This window comes from Hemiscyllium ocellatum, chromosome 4 (assembly GCF_020745735.1).
Source record: "Hemiscyllium ocellatum isolate sHemOce1 chromosome 4, sHemOce1.pat.X.cur, whole genome shotgun sequence".
Lineage (NCBI taxonomy): Eukaryota > Metazoa > Chordata > Chondrichthyes > Orectolobiformes > Hemiscylliidae > Hemiscyllium > Hemiscyllium ocellatum.
In genome coordinates this window covers 81,823,287-81,843,285 of record NC_083404.1, presented here as the reverse complement: position 1 = coordinate 81,843,285, position 19,999 = coordinate 81,823,287, and the positions used below count along the sequence as shown (strand labels likewise).

At 37.9% G+C, this 19,999-nt stretch overlaps 1 protein-coding gene across 3 annotated transcripts in view; it reads right to left on the bottom strand.

The window, feature by feature from the left end:
- Positions 1–19,999, bottom strand: part of LOC132815432 (nucleolar protein 4-like) — a 346,961-nt gene that overhangs the window by 208,609 nt on the left and 118,353 nt on the right. For all 3 annotated transcript variants that reach the window (XM_060824364.1, XM_060824365.1, XM_060824366.1), the window contains one exon: positions 14,922–15,060. In XM_060824364.1, coding sequence (XP_060680347.1) covers positions 14,922–15,060 — 139 coding nt within the window. The remainder of the gene's footprint in view (positions 1–14,921; positions 15,061–19,999) is intronic.

Here is a 19,999-nt window from a genome sequence, read left to right as displayed (position 1 = left end):
TATGTGGATAATCGAATGCCAGATAATCGGAGGTCCCCCTGTAGTTCATTAGCCACTCTTATGCCACCAGGGTGTCACTCCTAAATAATACTGTCATGGTGTGACTTCCACCAACTACAAAATGAATGAATGAACTAACATGAGTGCTGTGCTTTTCATTACTCAGAATTTTGCAAATATCTCCAAGTCAATGAAGTCACTTTGAAATACCTTTGTTGTAGTGCTGGGCAGCAACCAAGTTGTTCATAAACAATGAAATAAATTATCTCTCAATCTGGTTTGTTGGGTTAGATTTTATGGACTCAATCCACATCTTTGAAGGATTTGTTACTACCCTGACTTTTCTCTTTCACATGAGAGTGAATGAGATTGGTGTTAGGCAGCCTGCTCGCCCTTTGGCCTATTTAAGCTATTAAATAGTCAATATGGTCTGCTGCTATTTTACTTCAAAAGCAGATGGCAGGGGAAAGCTTTCACTGTGAGGATTGATGTTGGATATGAAGAAGGGTAGAGGGACATCGCTCTAAGATTGTACGTCTCTTTAAATCTACATCCTTTCATTTTGATGGGGTCTGTAATCGAAGTTCATCCAAAATCCCAGATTCAACCTTTAAATCCATGTTCAATTAATCATGAAGATTGCCTGTAGTCCCAGCAGTGGCCAGTCTTTGAAGCTTGTGCTGCTGGGACTATAGAGCTGTTAGCCATACAGACTGGTCAGTAACTCTTTGGGACAGGACTTACTCCAGATGAGAATAGAAGCCTCCCCTTTGAAATAATTAATACTGTTTCCAGTGTAATCGTTTTGGGGGCAGCAACATTTCAGATAGTCAAGTTGACAACCAATGTTGGATAATGGGGGGAGGCCTGAATTCTTGATCTGCAATAATCCAGCCTTTCATGTTGGCTGAGGAAAATCTTTTAACCAGAGCACTAGAAGAACTCTAATTGATAGCAAGAGATCTTTTAATACGTAAGAGATCAGGTGGGGTCCTTTAACTTATCCTCCAAAAAAAAAGCTATTCCAAAAGTGCAGTAGTACACAGATGATTGTTGGATTATATAGGCAAAAGTGAAGACTGCAGATGCTGGAAACCAGAATCTAGATTAGAGTGGTACTGGAAAAGCGTAGCAGGTCAGGCAGCAACCGAGGAGCAGGAAAATTGACGTTTCGGGCAAAAGCAAAAGGGCTCCATTCCTGATGAAGAAGGGCTTTTGCCCAAAATATCGATTTTCCCGCTCCTAGGATTATATTGTCAAGTCTCACCAAAAGAACTTGGATTGATAGAAGATGGGAGGCCAACTTGAAAATATTGAATAATTGACAAAGATATGAATCATGATCTCAACAACACACATGATATGGCAGGGTCAGAGACTGGTGATGATACAAAGATAGAACTAGACAGTCCATATGGTGAGGTCAGAATTTCATCTAGGTTCAAGTCATAACCTAAGGATTGTAAACAATCTACTTCAGCCTGAAATAGTGACTAGTACGAGGAAAGAAGTCAGTGAAAAAAGTTCCAAAGCAGAGTTTTTGGGCTTGAAAAACTAACTCTGTTTCTGTCTCCATCTATGCTGCCAGACCAGCATTGTGTTTCATTTCAGATTTCCAAAAACAATATTTTGCTTTTATAAAAAGATACACAGCTTGTGGCTGAAGACAATGGATCCTATATTCCCAATGTTTAGCTGAAGAAAACTGCAACTCATCCAAGACTAGATATCAAACAAGCTGACTGATGGAACAGCATTCATGAAGTGTTACAGAGAAAGGTGTAAAATGTAGAGCTTAATGGCAACAGTGCACATCTGATCCAGTGGACAGAATTTTCTCCTCTCATGAAGTAGTGTGAAAAGATGGTAGGAAGAGAAGACCATTGGGCAGGTTGGCACCAAGGGCCAAGGGGGATACTCAGCCCCTCAGAAATTAAGATCTGTGCAGGAGGTCTCAAGGTCAACTTCTGCCACTAAGTGGTCAATTAACAACCAGTGAGAGGCCTTATTCCAGTTACTTCAGGTTCAGACATTTGAGAAAGAGCAAACTGCTAAACCAGTTTTGGTTTTTGGTTTTTGGTTCAATTCTTTGCCCGGCTTTGAAATTCCAGTAAAGCGTTTGCTGCCTCATTCAAGTTTAATCCTAGGACTTTTTGAACTTTGTAGGCTGAGTATTTTTCTCCAATACTTTATTCCCTATTGTCAGACTTAATCTAAAAGCAGGAAAATACCAGTCTTCTGTTAATGTTGTTAAAGAACAAAGTTGAACTAATAGAGGCCCACGAAGAGATTTAAAGGTGAAGAGATAATTAACTACATAAAAGATGGCAGAGGAATGACATTGTTCCCACTAGCACAGTTGTAACTTTGTTGTGCACCCACCAAAATACATGTAAAGCTTCTTAATATCAGTTGAGATCAGTTCCTTACATGTCAGAAGAAGAAAACCTTCAATTCTACAAACTTAAACTAAATTCAGTGCCATATTAAAGACAGGCATTAATTCTCAATGCCAAACAGTGCACCTGAATGATTATTTTCCATCATTACCCGCCAAACGATATTATTCGATAGATCTACTGAATTAGGAATTGAACAAGATTAGTTTTAAGTCCTGCAACTGAATTAGTATTTACTACACTAGATGGCAGTCCATCCCCTTAAGTAGATCATTCATAATAATGAAAAGTTTTACATTGTTCATGATAGCGATGACTTTTATGTGCAGAAATTGTGGGTACTGCATGGCCCTGGTTGTTGAGCTCTGTGCTAGAAACATTTTTTTAAAGTTTATTTATTTAACTACAAAACTTCATAGTATATCATTCTGATTTGTATGAATAGCATAACATTTAAGGTTTCCAAGGCTAATCTTTGCAAAGATTAAATATATATATTTAATATATATCAATGTGAATCTATTACCCTCATCCTCATTGACCATATTAGTTCTCTGTGCATCAGTAACATAAATTTAAAATTTTCTTCCTTGTTTTCAAATTTGTCCATTACCTCTTGCCTCCATAAAATCCTCCAACCTACTAACCAAGATCTCGGTGTTCACTGAATTCTGGTATTTTGCTTGCCCTGATTTCAAGTGCTCTACTTTTGGCAGCAGTTCCTCCTCCTCACCAAATAACCTGCATAACCATCCTGCTTCTCTACCACTCTCTTCTCCTTTAAGATGTCTGTAAAACTTAGCCCTTTTGCCAATCTACTGTCCTAATATCACTTAGCTCAATTTTAAATGTCACGCATTTAGTCATATTAACAATATGAATTCTTATTCTTTGATCCTTTACACATTACTTGTTCCCCTTCTAAAGGCATTCACCTCCTGTTGAGGTTCAGACATTCCTTTATTATCTGGTTTCTCAACCAATCAACAATTCTTTAACATGAGTATACTACATGAGTATTATCAGGTTTTTCAATCACAAGGGAAGGAAACTACCAGGAACACATATTTCCAGGAGTGAGCAAGGAGGGATGGATTAATTGAATGCCAGATAACATAGTTTAGCTAAGCATCGGGATCTTGCGACCTTGCCAGATAATCTGATATTTGGATAATTGAAGTTCCTCTAATTGTATCAATTTTTTTTGTGCGTTCATGTTTGTGAAAGCAACTCGCTTTTCCAAATATATAAAGGACTTCTAATTTTATGTTAATAATACTATTGTTATTTAAGTATTTTAATGACAATAAGTTAAAGTTAAATTTAATAGGTTCACTGATGTCAGAATATTGTATTCAGGCAATTTGGTTGGTGATGTTTTTGTTGAACAGGGGAACATTAAAATTAGAAACATTCATGTAAGAAAGTAAGAACATAAAAAACAGGAGCACGAGGCGGCCATTCAATCCTTCAGCCCCACACCACCATTCAATTAACTCATGGATGATCTTCTATTTCAATACCATTTTTCTATAATTTCTCTGCATCCTTTGAAGTTTTTAATATGTGAAAATCTACCAATATCAGAGCATACTCAGTGACTGAGCGTCCACAACCCTCTGGAGCACTGATTTCCAAAGATTCACTGAATGAAGAATTCCTTCCCATTTTATTTGTAAATGGCTTGGCCTTACCCTAAGATTGTGACTTTTCATTCTCGAACACTCCCTCCCAAAGCTTGTGGAATCAGCTTCTTGCATCTACCCTTTCAAATTGAAAGAAATGTGTACATTCAAAAGAGATCACCTCCCATTCTATTGAACTCCAGAGAATAGGTTCAGTCAATTTAATCTTTTCTCATTGAAAAAAAACTTGCACTCCAATTATTAGTTTTGTGAACCTTCTTGCATTCCCTGTATTCCGAGAGTGAGGAGACCAAATTCATTGCACAATATTCCAGACGTGGTCTAATCAAGGTTCTATAGCACAGTGAAGAAGCCTTACTTCTGTACTCAAGTTCTCTTATCGGGCAACATATCAATTGCCATCTTAATGGTTACTTGTATGTTAACTTTCAGTGATTCATGAACATGGATCACAGGTGTCTTTAGAACTCAACATTTCCTGCTCTCTCACCATTTACAAAATACATTGTACCTCTGCTTTTTCCAACTAAAGTGGATAGCCACACATTTCTCCATACTGTATTCCAACTGTTAAATTTTAATGTACTCGCTTAACTGTCCTAATCCCCCGGACGCATCTTTATATCCTCCTTACACTTTCACTTATATTTAATCCCCAAGTGCAAATCAATGATATGTACAGTGAAGCACTGCAGCACCCCACTAGTGACAGTTTGCCAACCTGAATATGATCGATTTATTTCCACTCAACGTTTTCTGTTTATTGACTTGTTCTCAATTTCCTCAAATGCTATACGTTCTAATTTTGTTCATAAACCTCTTAACTGGAATTTTATCAAAAACTTCCTGAAAATCTAAATATATCTTTAAAAATATACAAATCCTTCTCCATTACATATTCTGCTAGGTACATCATCAGGGATAAAAATGTTTGTTAAAATATTTCCTTTTCATAAATCCATGTTGACTCGGCCCAATTCTGCCGTTTTTTACCCCATTAATTTCAATGCCCTCTTCTCACATTCCTTATTATTGATTCTCTGTTGTTACAGACCTGTAGTTCCCCATTTTCTCTCTCCCTCCTTTCTCAAACAGTGGCATCATATTTGCCATCTTCCAATCTTCAGGAATCATTCCAGAGTCTGAAGAATTTTGACAGGTGCCCACCAATATGTATACTGTACTACAGCCATCCCTTTGAACACTCTGCCATGTAGATTATCAAAACCAAGGATTTATCTACATATCTAACACTTGTAATACTATGGTTTACAGTAATATTCAGTTTGCAGTTTTAAATAGTCCATTTGTAATAAAATATTGTTCTTTTTTAAGTCAATGAAACTTTTTTTGTATCTCAGTTTTAACCACATTTTGTGCTGTCTGTAGTACAATGGCGTGAATCAATATAATGTGTATTTTCAAATACATTCTATCAATACAGTGACTGAAACTTGCAGGTTAACATGAGCAAGAGGCCACAGTATGACTTTCACTTAAAAATAAACAACTTGAGACTTAAATTTGACTTTAGAAGAAAACGACTTATGATCTGACTTGTTAAAAAAAATCTAACTTGGTTACAACTCTGGCAATTCAAGCCATTCAATTCTTACAATATATACAGTCGATGGGTCAAATAGGCTCCTTTTGTGCTCTAGCTCTTCTTTCTGTTGATACTATATAAAAGTAATTTCACATCCACTGCTCTGGATCTCCCAAATACTTCATGTCAATGACAGTCATTCTTGCTCCTTTCAAGTACTAACCAAAAAATATATACACCTCGAGGAACTTCTTCAGTCTCAGTGTTTAATACGTTAGATAATTGACAAAATATAGATGAAAAAATAAAAGTTGAGGTAATTATTGTGTGGAGGGAAGGAGTGCCATAACATGCTATCTCAGTTAGATAACCAAGAAAACCTGTCAAGTTAAAAATATCACACAACACCAGGTTATAGTCCAACAGGTGTTGGACCTGGTGTTGTGTGATATTTTTAACATTGTACACCCCAGTCCAACACTGACACCTTCAAATCAAGAAAAACTATACATCTCTGCTCAAAAGATAAATTAAGGTACAGTCATCTCAATGAGTAAATGCAGCTTGGAGGACATTCAATGGTTTTGTAATTGCGAATGAGCTGCTAACATTGCTCTTCTTTTCCCCTTACTTAATTACAGATTGATTATGATTCCCATAATGAGTTCAAAATACAATTTGATGTATAATTGGAAATGACCAGAGTAAACTCTACACTGGACTCCAAAGTTTCAAGATGTCAAGAATATGAAAAATAACTTTTCCTAAAAATTACTTAAAATTAGACTCAATCATAACAACATAAGATTTAGAAGCAGGGGTAAACCAAAATTCTATGACTCTATAAATGACCCATCAAACCTGCTTTGCCATTCAATATCATTATGAGTGAATTTTGGTTTCAACTCCCTTGGTTCCCTGTCCATTCCAGCCTTAAATGTATTCTATGATGGAATATCCATAACCATTTGGGTAGACAATCCCAAAGGTTCACACCGTTTTGAAGAATTGACTTATCTATCTATAGACCAGTGCCCCCAAATTCTGGATTCCGTGAACAGGGGAAATAATCTTTCCACTGATAAATACCAGAGGCATCTCTCCCACACCATGTACCAGCCCCGACTGGTTAGACACAGTGTCCAGATATATATCTTCTAGAGTTTTATTCTAATTCACACATTGCAGAACTCTAACATTCTCTTTATATAATCCCAAACCAAGTCAGTCAAATTCTCACCCAATTATCGCTAGATTAATTTTCAAACATCTCTCATACACCATGTAATCCATACCAGCCACTACTGGCTGGTAACAGATTTCCCTTTCTTTAAAGTAAAATTTCATATGCACACAACAATGATAAAAAAAAGAAGAAAAACAACATTGACATAACTTGCAGAATTTCAACATATTACATTCCACTTTTTTGTGTGTACATTATGGTACCAAATGTCCTTTTCCAAGTATTCCTAATAGATTTTTTTGAACTTACTTGTTTTTTTTTCACAAAACAATCAGATAGCTGATTGCTGCTATCCAGCCATTTTCAATTTTGAGTGTTTTCTATCCCCTAACATATTTATTTTAAAAATTCCTTTTTCCCTTCTTATACATACAATATGTAGTATAAACATTGTCCCATAGTGATTTATTATCAATTGAGTAGTCAATGGGTACTGCTATTATGCCATTTTTATAAAATGTTCCCATATTTTCACTAAGCAAAATATCTACTACTCATCAAGAACTGGAGTTCTGCTACTAAGGCACATTTTAGTACTTTGCTGGTCTTTCAGTTCCCAAGTTAAAAAGCAATATTTACCTCTCAATATTTCTCCCAAAGGAAAATTATAAACACTCCTGTATCTCAGAATCCATCATGCAGAAGAAGCAGCACTAAAAATAACAAGTTTCTTGTTCTTGGCACCTTTCAAAGATGGAAATTTCAAAACTCAGTTTTCTCAGTTTTAATATTTTCAATGATTCCCCAAGTAATACCTTCCATCTTTGGATTTTCATGATCTTACTTGAATCTAACCTCACAACTAATATCTGACTTTGTCGGGATGCTTTGCAATTCTTCCATTCCAGTTTTGAAGCCACTGTATTCTTGAATGGGGTTTTATTTTGGCTAACTGCAATTGAGCTAAACTTTTCTAAATAAGATCGCTAATGCAAAGCACCACTACATCTATTTTCACTAAACATTATCACTGTTTCCCGCTTCACAGATATTGCCAGACTGACTAAGTTTCTCCAGAATGCTCCATGTTTGTTTCAGATTTCTAGAATTCACAGTATTTTACTTTTATTTGGCCCAATCTCCCTGATTTCCAATGCAAACATAAAAGCCCCACTAGTCTGACTTCCAATCTTAAATCCCATGCACACAGTCAAAGTTCTTACCCAATTATTCCTTGATTTATCTATAATCACATGTCTCCCACCTCCAGTTGGCCTCAAACCTCCCTAGCAGACCTGACTCCATCTACACAAATCATAAAAAAAATCAACATATTGCGCAGAATTTCAAAATATAATCCCACTTACGTCTGTTTATGAAAGTGTATTCAAATTCACTGCTCCCACCCCCCAACAAGTCATCTATATGCATCACAGAGATGCCTGAAATTGATGCCTGTATTAGCATGGTTTGGGGATTAGTTAACACAGAAGACAGTCAAGATTATTAGGCCTTTTTCAGGGTGGAAATTAGTGGAGTGCTGCAAGGACCAGTCCGAGGCCCAATTTCTTTGAGACTAGCAATGTTAATGACTTGGAGGAGGGGGTTGAGTGTAATTATCTATATTTTTCTGCAATCAGCAGATTGATGGAAGGGTATGTTGCAGTGAAGATATAAGAAATCTGTAAGAGAATATAAATAATATAAAGGACATAGACTATCCTACAGTAGTCTGTATACTCGGATATGGAGAGATTGAGTAAATATAAGAAGCCGATAGATAAATTTTTAATCAGTAATGGGTAATGGGAATGGCGAGGAAAAGGGGAATTGAGGCTAAAAAGAGATCTGACACACAGTCGGATTCAACGGCACAGCAAGCTCAAGGGGCTGAATTGCCTGCTTCAGTCCTTGTTCTTATGATAGATTGAGTGAGTGAGCAAAACAATTGACAGGTGGAATTTAATGCAGGAAAGTGTGAGTTTTTGCACTTTGGTAAGAAGAATTAAAAGGCAGATGTTTACTTAAATGGAGAGGCAACCAAAAAAAAACTGCAATTCGGAGAGGTTTCAGTGTCAATGAATCACAAAGTTAGCATGCAGGTGCAGCAAGAAATTAAGGCGACAAATTGAATTTTGGCCTTTATTGCTAGGGTTTGAAGATTAATAATCGGGAAGGCTTGTTACAACTACATTGGGTGTTCCTGAGGCTGTACCTGGAGTATTACGTATAGCTTTGGTCCCTGTATTTAAAAAAGATGTACTGGCATTGGAGGCTGTTCAGAAGAGATTCATTAGGCTGAATCCTGGCATGAAATGGTTGATTTATCTAGAATGGCTAAACTTTATTCATCAAAGTTCAGAAAAACAAAGGGTGATCTTAATAAAATACACAAAAATTTGAGGGGGTTTGATAGGTTAGATGCTGAGAAGATGTTTTCATTAGTGAAGAAATCTCAAACTAGAGGGCAGAGTCACAGAAGAACTTATAAAACTGAATCATGAAGGAATTTCTTCTCTCTGAGCATAGTGAATGTCTACAATTCTCTACCCCAAAAAAATTTTGGAGGCTAGATTGCTGGAACTATTTAAAAGGTAGACAGATATTTGAAGTAGCCAGGAGTTCAGAGATATGATGGATTGACATGAAAGAGAAGTTTTGGCCTGGGGTACATCATCCATGACCTTGTTGATTGGAGAAGAAGCTCCTCACCATTTCCTTCCATTCTTTTTATGGGACTACTTGTCTCCTATTTTCCCCTCCATAAATGAATTTTCCCAGGCAATTTGGGAACTTCCTCAGGCGAATGCATTCTATTTTAACGCTACCTGGACAAAATGACATTTTGTCCTCCAATACAGCCAATGCTGTATGTGTCATAGGTTTTATAAGAGCATAAGAAATAGGAGCAGGAATAGATCATTCAGCCTCTCACACCTGCCCCACTATAGTATTCAGCAACATCATTGACCTGCCTCAGTCACAAATGCAGTTTCGTACAAGCTCAGTACAGCCATCAACTTCCCAATTATTTCAATAATCTATCGATTGCCTTTATAAACATTTTCAGTGATCCAGTATCAATAATTCTTTAGTATAGAGAATTCCAGACATTCACTATCCTTGATCTAGGGTTCTGGATAACTATTCCAATGGTATTACTACTACACCACTACCTTAAATTACTTACCATAATTTAAATGCAATTAATAGATCTGAATTTTATATCCACTCTCAGTAATGATGATCATCAAACTATCTTCAATTATTGTAAAGTCCCACCTGCTTCATAATGTCCTTTAGGGAAGGAAATTTGCCATTCTTACCTGATCTAGCTGACAGGTGACTCTGGAACCACAGCAATCTGGCTGACTCTTAATTGCCCTAGACTTGCTGAGCAAACCATTCAGTTGTCACAGGCAATTAGCCATTGGCAACAAATGCTGGCATTGCCAGTGATGCCCACATCCTGTGAAATAATAAAGGAAATGTCCTTTTTTTGGCTACTGCTGATTGTCTCCATAAGTCCTTCAAACAATCCCTTCACTTCCAATAAGTGTGAGTAGCTGATATAATTCTTTGTAAATAAAATTGTGACAATTCAGTCAGCTGCTTCTAACACATCTTTCCCTTCCACTAGACTTCCTGACTAAACTTCCTTGCATAGTCTCCATCGCCTTAGCTCCTGAACTGGGATCCTCTTTAGTTTCCTTCCTATCAACAGTCATGTTATCTGAGTTCATCATCTCTGCAAGACCCCTGTTTTACTCCTTTGATCCTATTCCCACCGCTGATTACCCAGCTTCCCTTCTTAGCCCCCCATATCAACCAATATTGTAAATTATTCACTCTCTTTAGATACTGTTTCTCTTCCCTTTTAATCTGCTGCGGTCATGAGCTCCTAAATAAAAATCAAACCTCTGCCCCCTCTGCAAATTTTTTTTCCATTCTAAAGTTCATGAGCATGTTATCTCACAAACCTAATCCTATCTTTTTTGGAAGTCCATGTTGAAATCCCTACAATCAGAATTCCACTCCTACTACATGCCAAAACCGCTCTTATAAATGTCAAGAATGATATCTTTATGACAGTGACAAGATAAAATTCCTCTCTTCATCCTTCTCAACCTGATTGAAGCCTTTGTCATTTTTAACTACAGCATCCCCCTCCAATGCCTCTCCACTATCATCCATCTGGGTAGGTCTGCAGTCAACCTGCTTCCCCTCTTGTCCATTTTATCATTGTCAGATGGCTTCTCTTCCTGTTCCTGCACCATTACCTCTGATGCCCCCCCCAAAGAAAAATCCTTGGCTCCCTCATGCTGCCCCTCAGCAATATCATCCAAAGATCCACATTAGTTTCTAAATGTGTGCTTATGAAACCCAATTCAAACTCATCACCACCTTTCCCAATTCCTCCACTGTTGCTAAATTATCAGACTACTTATCCAAAAAGCAGTCTGGTGTGCACAGAAATTTCCTCCAAATATATAGTGGGCAGATAGAAGCCACTGTTATTGATCCTCGTCCCAAATCCTCCTCCCTAGCTATTGATGCCATCACTGTGCCTGATAATAATCTAATAGTAAGCCAATCTGTTGCAATGTTGGTGTCACATTTGATTCCAAGATGACCATCAAGCCGCATAATCGTGCCATTATTAAGGTCACCTCTTGTTGCCACCCTCATATTGCCTGGCTTTGCCCCTGTCTCAGGCTATCTGCTGGTGAAATCCTCATTTATGCTTTCATTGGCTCCAGATTCAATCATTCCAATGCAGTTTTGGCTGGTCTCCAACATTTTTTGTAGTATTTGTATTTTTTTTCTTAATTATTTTGAACATACTGCAATTGCCAATACTACTTTTCAATACTTTCTTAATCTACAGGGCAGCTGATCCACAACTTTCTGACAATCTAATCTAGAAGAATTATTTATGAATGAACTCAAAATGACTTATCATTACAAATATTTTTCTAGTCTCCCCAGTAAAGGAATTTTAACAGTACCTCAAAACATCTAAATTTTGTTACTTTTCAGACAAGACTTTGAAGGTAAAATTACTTGTAAGGCTGTTTAAAATTATGCCTACTGTAAAACTGCAGGAACTATAATCTGTTTGACATCCTAACCACTATCATCAAACTGCTGCTGTTTCAATAGTTAGGACCTCACCTTATAAATACTTGCAGAAATTTATGGTAAAAAAATTTGAAAAAAAATCTTACTGATTTAATGGCTTTAAAAATAAAACTTTTTACACCATTTCAATTTCAATTCAACCGTCAAATTCAATGCAGCTGTCATTCATACCAAAAGCAACTGCTACATTTGTTAAAAAAACTAAACCAAAAAAAACAAGAACTCTTCATTTTATATTATCAAATCTGTCATTTTGAGTACCTCAGTAGTAAAGACATCTGAAAACACATTGTTATACCTCATATGCTGCAGAGGAAATATTTGAAAACTATTTCAGCAAAGTGAAGACACAATTAAGTGTTTGCTTATTACATTTATTCTTGAATGTCAAGCAAGTATAGATTATTATTGAATTACGAAGGCGTTTGGTACGCTTTCTTCATTGGTCAGAGTATTGAGTATAGGAGTTGGGAGGTCATGTGGCGGCTGTACAGGACATTGGTCAGGCCACTTTTGAAATATTGCATGCAATTCTGGTCTCCTTCTTATTGGAACGATGTTGTGAAACTTGAGAGGGTTTAGAGAAAATTTACAAGGATGTTGCCAGGGTTGGAGGATTTGAGCTATAGGGAAAGATTCAATAGGCTGGGGCTGTTTTCCCTGGAGCATCAGAAGCTGAGGGGTGATCGTATAGAGGTTTATAAAATCATGAGGGGCATGGATAGGATAAATAGACAAGGGCTTTTCCCTGGGGTGGGGGAGTCCAGAACTAGAGAGCATAGGTTTAAGGTGAGAGGGGCAAGATATACAAAAGACCTAAGGGGGCAATTTTTTCACACAGGGTGGTACATGTATAGAATGAGCTGCCAGACGAAGTGGTGGAGGTTAGTACAATTGCAACATTTAAAAGGCATCCGGATGGGTATGTGAATAGGAAAGGTTTGGAGGGATATGGGCCGGGTGCTGTCAAGTGGGACTAGATTAGGTTGGGATATCTGGTCGGCATGGACGAGTTGGACCAAAGGGTCTGTATCCGTGCTGTACATCTCTATGACTCTACTCCCGGTATGTGTTTTTTTTTCCCTGGTTTTAGCAAGTTTTGAGAAGATTTGTAGCTCAGGTTGAGGTTTTGGATGTAGGTTGTCTCACTGAACTGAAAAGGTTCATTTCCAGATGTTTCATTTCCTTACTAGGTAACATCTTCAGTGGACTTCATGCGAAGCAATGCTGAAAATTACTGCTTTCTATTTATAGTTTGGGTTTCTTTGGGTTGTTGATGTCATTTCCTGTGGTGTTGTGATTTTCTGTGGTGAAGTCACTTCCAGTTCCTTTTTTCAGGGGGTGGTAGATGGACTCGATGTGTTTGTTGATAGAGTTCCAGTTGGAATGCCATGCTTCTCGGAATTCTCGTGCATATCTTTGCTTGGTTGTCCTAGGATGGATGTGTTGTCCCAGCTGAAGTGGTGTCCTTCCTCATCTGTATGGGAGGATACTAGTGAGAAAGGGTCATGTCTTTCTGTGGCTAGTTGGTGTTCATGCATCCTGGTGGCTAATTTGTCCAATGTAGTGTTTGTTACAATCTTTGCACGGTATTTTGTAAATGACGTTAGATTTACTCATTGCCTGTATAGGGTCTTTCAAGTTCATTAGCTGCTATTTTGATGTGTTGATGGGTTTGTGGGCTATCATAATGCCAAGGGTCTGAGTGGTCTGGCAGTCATTTCCGAGATGTCTTTGATGTAGGGGAGAGTGGCTAGGATTTCTAGACGTGTTTTGTCTGCTTGCTTGGGTTTGTTGCTGAGAAATCAGCAGACTGTGTTCATTGGGTACCCATTCTTTTTGAATTCAAGGTATAGGTGATTTTCCTCTGCTCTGCATAGTTCCTCTCTGCTGCAATGTGTGTTGGCTCATTGAAATAATGTTCTGATGCAGCTTTGTTTGTGGGTGTGGGGATGATTGCTTCTGTAGTTCAATATTTGGTCTGTGTGTGTTGCTTTTCTGTAGACGCTGGTTTAAAGTTCCCCATTGGCTGTTTGCTCTACTTTGACATCTAGGAATGGCAGTTTGTTGTTGTTTTCTCCTCTTTAGTGAATTTTATGCTCGTAAGGGTATTATTGATGGTCTTGAAAGTTTCCTCTAACTTGTTTCGTTTAGTGATGACAAAGGTGTCATCCATGTAGCGGACCCAGAGTTTGGATTGGATGTTTGGCAGGGGCGTTTGCTCAAGTCTCTGCATTACTGCTTCTGCTAAGAACCCTGATACTGGAGATCCCATGGGTGTTCCATTGGTTTGTCTGTAGGTTTTGTTGTTGAAGGTGGAGTGGGTGGTAAGGCATAGGTCCACTAGCTTGATGATATTCTCCTTATTGATGAAGTTAGTGGTGTTTGATGTGTGTCTCTTTGGGTCTTCTAATAACGTAGTCAGTGTTTCCTTGGCCAGGGTAATGTTGATTGAAGTAAACAGGGCTGTTACATCAAAGGAGACCATTATTTCATCCTCTTCTATCTTAGTGTCTTTGATGGTCTTCAGGAATTCTTGGGTGGAATGGATGGAATGGCGTGAGCCTTCTACAAAGTGTTTTAGTCTTTCTTGTAGCTCCTTGGCCAATCTGTAAATTGGTGTTCCGGGTTTGTGTTTTAGCAGCAGCAGAACAAGGAGGAATGTTGTTCCAAGTAATCACCTCTATTGATATTTTTAAGACGAAGCATTTTCAAAATAATTAGCCAAGACTAAAAGTACAATACTAGAATTAGATTTTTTTTTAAAAAGTTAAACGTTAATGAAAACCCAGATTGACAAATAGGTTTTATTAAATCATCAGGATTAAACTGCAACTCTGGAAAGTTAAATAAAATGACTGGAGCAAACAAATAAACCTACTCTGTTTAATCTCATAGCTATTATTGAAGTGTATACAGTTAGTATTTCCTTTTTCCCCTCAAAGCACTTGATGAATTCAAGGAACTTAACAATACAATTTCTCATGTACAACAGCACTGACCATCCTGATGACTGTCAAGGTTCTGTGGACTATGCATCCTCTCTTCCAGATTAGAGCTTTGGTCAGAGTTCATGCGTTCAACTGACATCCATGTGGAGTCACTGAGTTCAAACTCCTCGCTGCTCAGTGATTGTTCATCCTGTAAAGCAAAAGAAATCTCTTTACAGCCATGTCTAAATATATAAATAGTCACTAGTTGTAATTTTAAAAGAATTTTATATGTATAAATTATCTTTAAGGATTACAAAAAATTCTAAATTCAGTGTTTTCTTTCTTCACCTTTAATCTTTCTTTCTTTTAATCACTCAGAATATTTGGTTTTACGTCAAAGTGAGAAACTGGGCAATCAATCAATACCTCTCCATCTCATCAAATATTCATTTCCAATCAAGGCATTGGCAAAGGGGTTGTTTAGGAGCCCTATTAACCTTTAATAAAATATTCCATCAGATACTGAAGATCCTAGCTCTGAAATCACTTTGCTGCTGCACCAGGAAATGATTATTGTTTTTGCTGGAGGATCATACATACAACAAAAAAACCCATTAGTTAACATTTCTTTACTTGCGCTGGTCAGAGATTCTATTCTCATAATATTGGGCATAAAGGGAAAATTACTGTTGAATGTATTCAGGACCCACACGGATTTGGAATTGTGAGCTTACTAAATAAAAAGCATTCCTTCTACATCACACAGTGACCATTCAGGTCAGGATATCAGATAAGAGTTTGCTAATGCCATGTGAGAGGAGATGGAATATTAACAGTGAAACCTCCACCATCCTAAGATCTGACACACAGCAAAGGAAGAGGTTTAATGGTCTCAAGAGAGCATGACATTAAGTGAATTCCCAATTGATATCTTGGATTACTGGCCCATCAAGAGACAACAGATGTAGGACTCACCAGAAGATGCAAAGTGGAATGAACTTACACAATAGTATCATTCCATCAGAGAAGCAGCACACAGAAGGCATCCAGCTCATATTCTTAAAGCAATGTGTAAATTAATAGTTGCACTAATGTAAGAGTCAGTTGCTCTTGCAGTATGTTCAGAACTACAGAGTCTCGTTGGACCAAAAGATTTGTTGTGGTGAGAAATTCCATAATGTGTAATAAAATATTTGAAGTTAGAGAATAATTACTGCAATGGCAAGCAAAAATACTGAAACAGTAGGCAATATTTTATTCACTATTTTGAGTTCTGAAATTCCTTGAAACCAATACTGACAAGTCCTTTGAATGTCAGTCATCTCAATGTTCTTACCATTGACCTGTACATCCGCAAGAATTTCTATATTTCAAGCTTTATTACACAACAAATTACCAGTGTGCATGATTTACATTCAGGAATATACAGGAGCAGACCTCCCACCTTCACCCTAGTTTGAAAGGCAGCAAAAATATAATTAGATTAGATTATTTACAGTGTGGAAACAGACCCTTCGGCCCAACAAGTCCACACCGACCTGCCGAAGCGCAACCCACCCAGACCCATTCCCCTACAATTACTCCTTCACCTAACACTACGGGCAATTTAGCACGGCCAATTCACCTGACCTGCACATTTTGGACTGTGGAGGAAACCGGGGCGTCCGGAGGAAACCAACACAGACACGGGGAGAATGTGCAAACTCCACACAGTCAGTCAGTCACCTGAGATCTGATTTAGAGATGCCAGTGTTGGACTGGGTTATCAACCACCTGACAAAGGAGCATCATTCCGAAAGCTAGTCCTTCCAAATAAACCTGTTGGAAAATAACCTGATGTTGTATGGATTTTTAATTCTGAGACTGACATAGATTTCTGAATTATGACTACTTGCTGTTGCATTCCTTGGCTGCTAGAGATCATGATCTGTGGTTCATCTTATCGCTCACAAACCATCTGGTTACTTCACATAATTGAAAATATCAAGGGAGCAAAATTTCTTAAGATAAATGCATTAAAGCAATTTGTAGCAAATAAGAAACTGGCACACAGGTTCTGAGTCTATGGTCAACCATGAACTATTTGCCTAGCAAAACAAAATTTCAATTCAAAATGTTATGGGAGTTATAGTAGGAATGTGCAACACTCCAAGAGTGTCAGTTAGCTCACATTGCAGTTTGGAGAATATTATAGCTTTGTTCTGCCAAAATGAATGAATTGTCTTGCTCCCCTAAGAAAGGTGTGAATGTTTTGATGATTATAACCACTGACAAAACCCAGAGTAACATTATGCAGGTTGCCTCCAGATATTAGAAATGCATCAATACCATAGAAATTGTTTGCAATTCTAACTTTCATTGCTGTGTCAGAACTGTTCAGAAAGCTGATGTTGGCAGCACAAGAAAACACATTCTTCTACTGTTGTTTTTAGTAGCAAAGATTCTTTTTAGATAGAGCTTCTCACCAAGGATATGTACGGTTTGCAATTTTTAGGGTGTAGAATTCTGTAAAGTTCACCTTCCATTAAAATAATGTATAAGGGAATGACCAAACGAATTCCATATAAGACAGAACTGCTCACATTGGTGAAGTGGGTACCTCTCCTGGCAGAGAGAAAAGTGAGGACTGCAGATGCTGGAGTATCAGAGTCAAAAAGTGTGACACTGGAAAAGCACAGCAGGTCAGGCAGGATCTGAGAAGCAGGAGAGTCGACATTTTGGGCATAAGCCCTTCGTCAGGAATGTGGGGGTAAAAACAGCAGAGAGAAATGGGAGGGTGAGGGTGGCTAGGAAGGCGATAGATGCATGTGTGGGACCCTCCAACCACACAGCATCAATGTCAACTTCACCAATTTCCTTATCTCCCCTCCCCCCACCTCATCCCAGATCCAACCCTCCAACTTGGCACCACCCTCTTGAACTATGCTACAAATCCATCTTCCTTCCCACCTATCTGCTCCACCCTCCCCTCCAAATTATCACTAACAGCCCTCATCTCCATCCTCCTATTTATCTCTCAGCTCCCCCCCCCACATTCGTGATGAAGAGCTTATGTGCAAAACGTCAACTCTTCTGCTCCTTGGATGCTGCTTGACCTGCTATGCTTTTTCGGTGCCACTCTTCTCGACTCTACCTCTCCTAGCAGTTCTCTTCAGATGTATAGTAAAACCATTACTTCAAAAACTCAATGACAAGTCCTGCAATTGCTTTCTAAAACTGCACCTTAAGTACTGTGTGCAGTTTTGATGTCTTCTTCTGAGGAAGAATGTTCTGGCAAGACAACGAAATACATGGTGAATAGCAGGACCCTGGAAAGCACCAAGGATCAGAGGCACTTTTGTATACATGTACTCCAGTCTGTACGTATCAAGATATGTGGATAAAATGGTTAAGGAAGGATACTTGCCTTTATTAGCAGAGATGTAGAGTTTACAGCAGGGAGGTTATGTTGGAACTGTATAAAATGTTGGTTAGGCGCCACAACTAGAATATTGCATGTAGTTTTGAAATAAGAGTCATACGATAGTTCTGCAGAGGATAATTCCAAGGTGTTGCCTGGGCTGTAAAGTTTCAGCTATGAACAGGTATTGCACATTCTGCGTTACTTTTCTTAAAGCAGATAACATTGAGAGGGGATGTGATCAAGATGTACAAAATTATGAGGGATATAGATAGGGTGGATAGAAAGGAACTTTTCCCTTGATAGAGGAATCAATGACTAGGGGACAGAGATCTGAAGTAAGGGGCAGAGGTTTTGAGGAGATGTGAGAAAAAATGTTTTTTTCACTCAAGAGGGTAGAGGAATCTAGAACTCACTGTCGTAACAGTGGCAGAGGCAGAAACCCTCATAACATTTAAGAAGTATTTAAATGTGCACTTGCAATGACAAAGCATATAAGACAATGAGCCAAGTGCTGGAAAATGGGATGAGAATAGCTAGGCAGTAGTTTTTGCGGACGTGATGAGCTGAAGGCCCTTTTCCTGTACTGTAGATCTCTATCCTCATCTACATATCAACATCTCCGTCAATACACACTTTTTCTTTTACTCAAAAGACAAATTTTAACAATATTATGATTCATACTCAGCAGTATTTCACCTTTTATGAAATTTAGATATCAATAAACTGATTTGGCACATATGAAAAGGATATTTATATTATTAGGTAATCAGACATTATTTGAGTAGAATGCCACAACAGGCTTGAAGATCCAAATGCCCAAACAAACCTCTTCCTGTCCATTACGTAACTTTCTTGCTTCTCAAACTAAAATATGTAAATAACTGTGTTCAGGTCAAGTGTAGACTCCTCTTGAAATTGTACTGTCACTAGTTTATATAATGGAGAATCACAATAATTAACCAAAAGGAAGCAGCAGGATCACAAATGTTTGTCTTTCCAAAATTAATCATGAACTTATTTTTGCCAAATTTTATAATCAAGCTGCCATTTAGAAAAGGGTGGTATAACATAATTTGTATATTGTTTCATGATTGGTTCAGTTCTACTTTGAAACTATAACATATAGTTACATTTTGTAGCATCATGCACTTAATGCGTCTATGGTGACTTTAATGGAAGCATGCAACTTACTGCATACACATGCCATTGTTTTTCATGGCTAACACACAACAATAATGTTTGGGACTGCAGTGAGTGCTCCAATCTCATTGCATCCAATGTTGTGTTGCTGTTAGGAGCTTGTAAAGGAAGCATGAAAAGTTGTCTTAAAATCAAATATTAGCTCAGATTTTGCGTTAAAGGTGATATGAGCAAGTTCATTTCAGTTTTGCACAACCTGAACAATTTAAAATGTTAACTTGTTCTTGCTCCTCTCAACAATTTCTAAAATGTTGCACAGTCACCAGCTTTGTGAGATCTTTGATGGTGAGGCTATATGTACCCATCATTAATACATACATATTACTATAAATCCAACAACAACTTACAATTATGAACACGTACACTTAAATGCAGAAGTTCTTAAAACTGCCCTGCTCTTTCATATGTTCTATAATGGTGCAACCTAGGTATCAGCCTTCATACTGAAACATGTGCACTGGCACTGAAGTGGGATTCATACCCATTAGTCACATATTGAACATCCTATAAAGATTTAGGGTTGGGACATTCAAAGGCAAGTGAA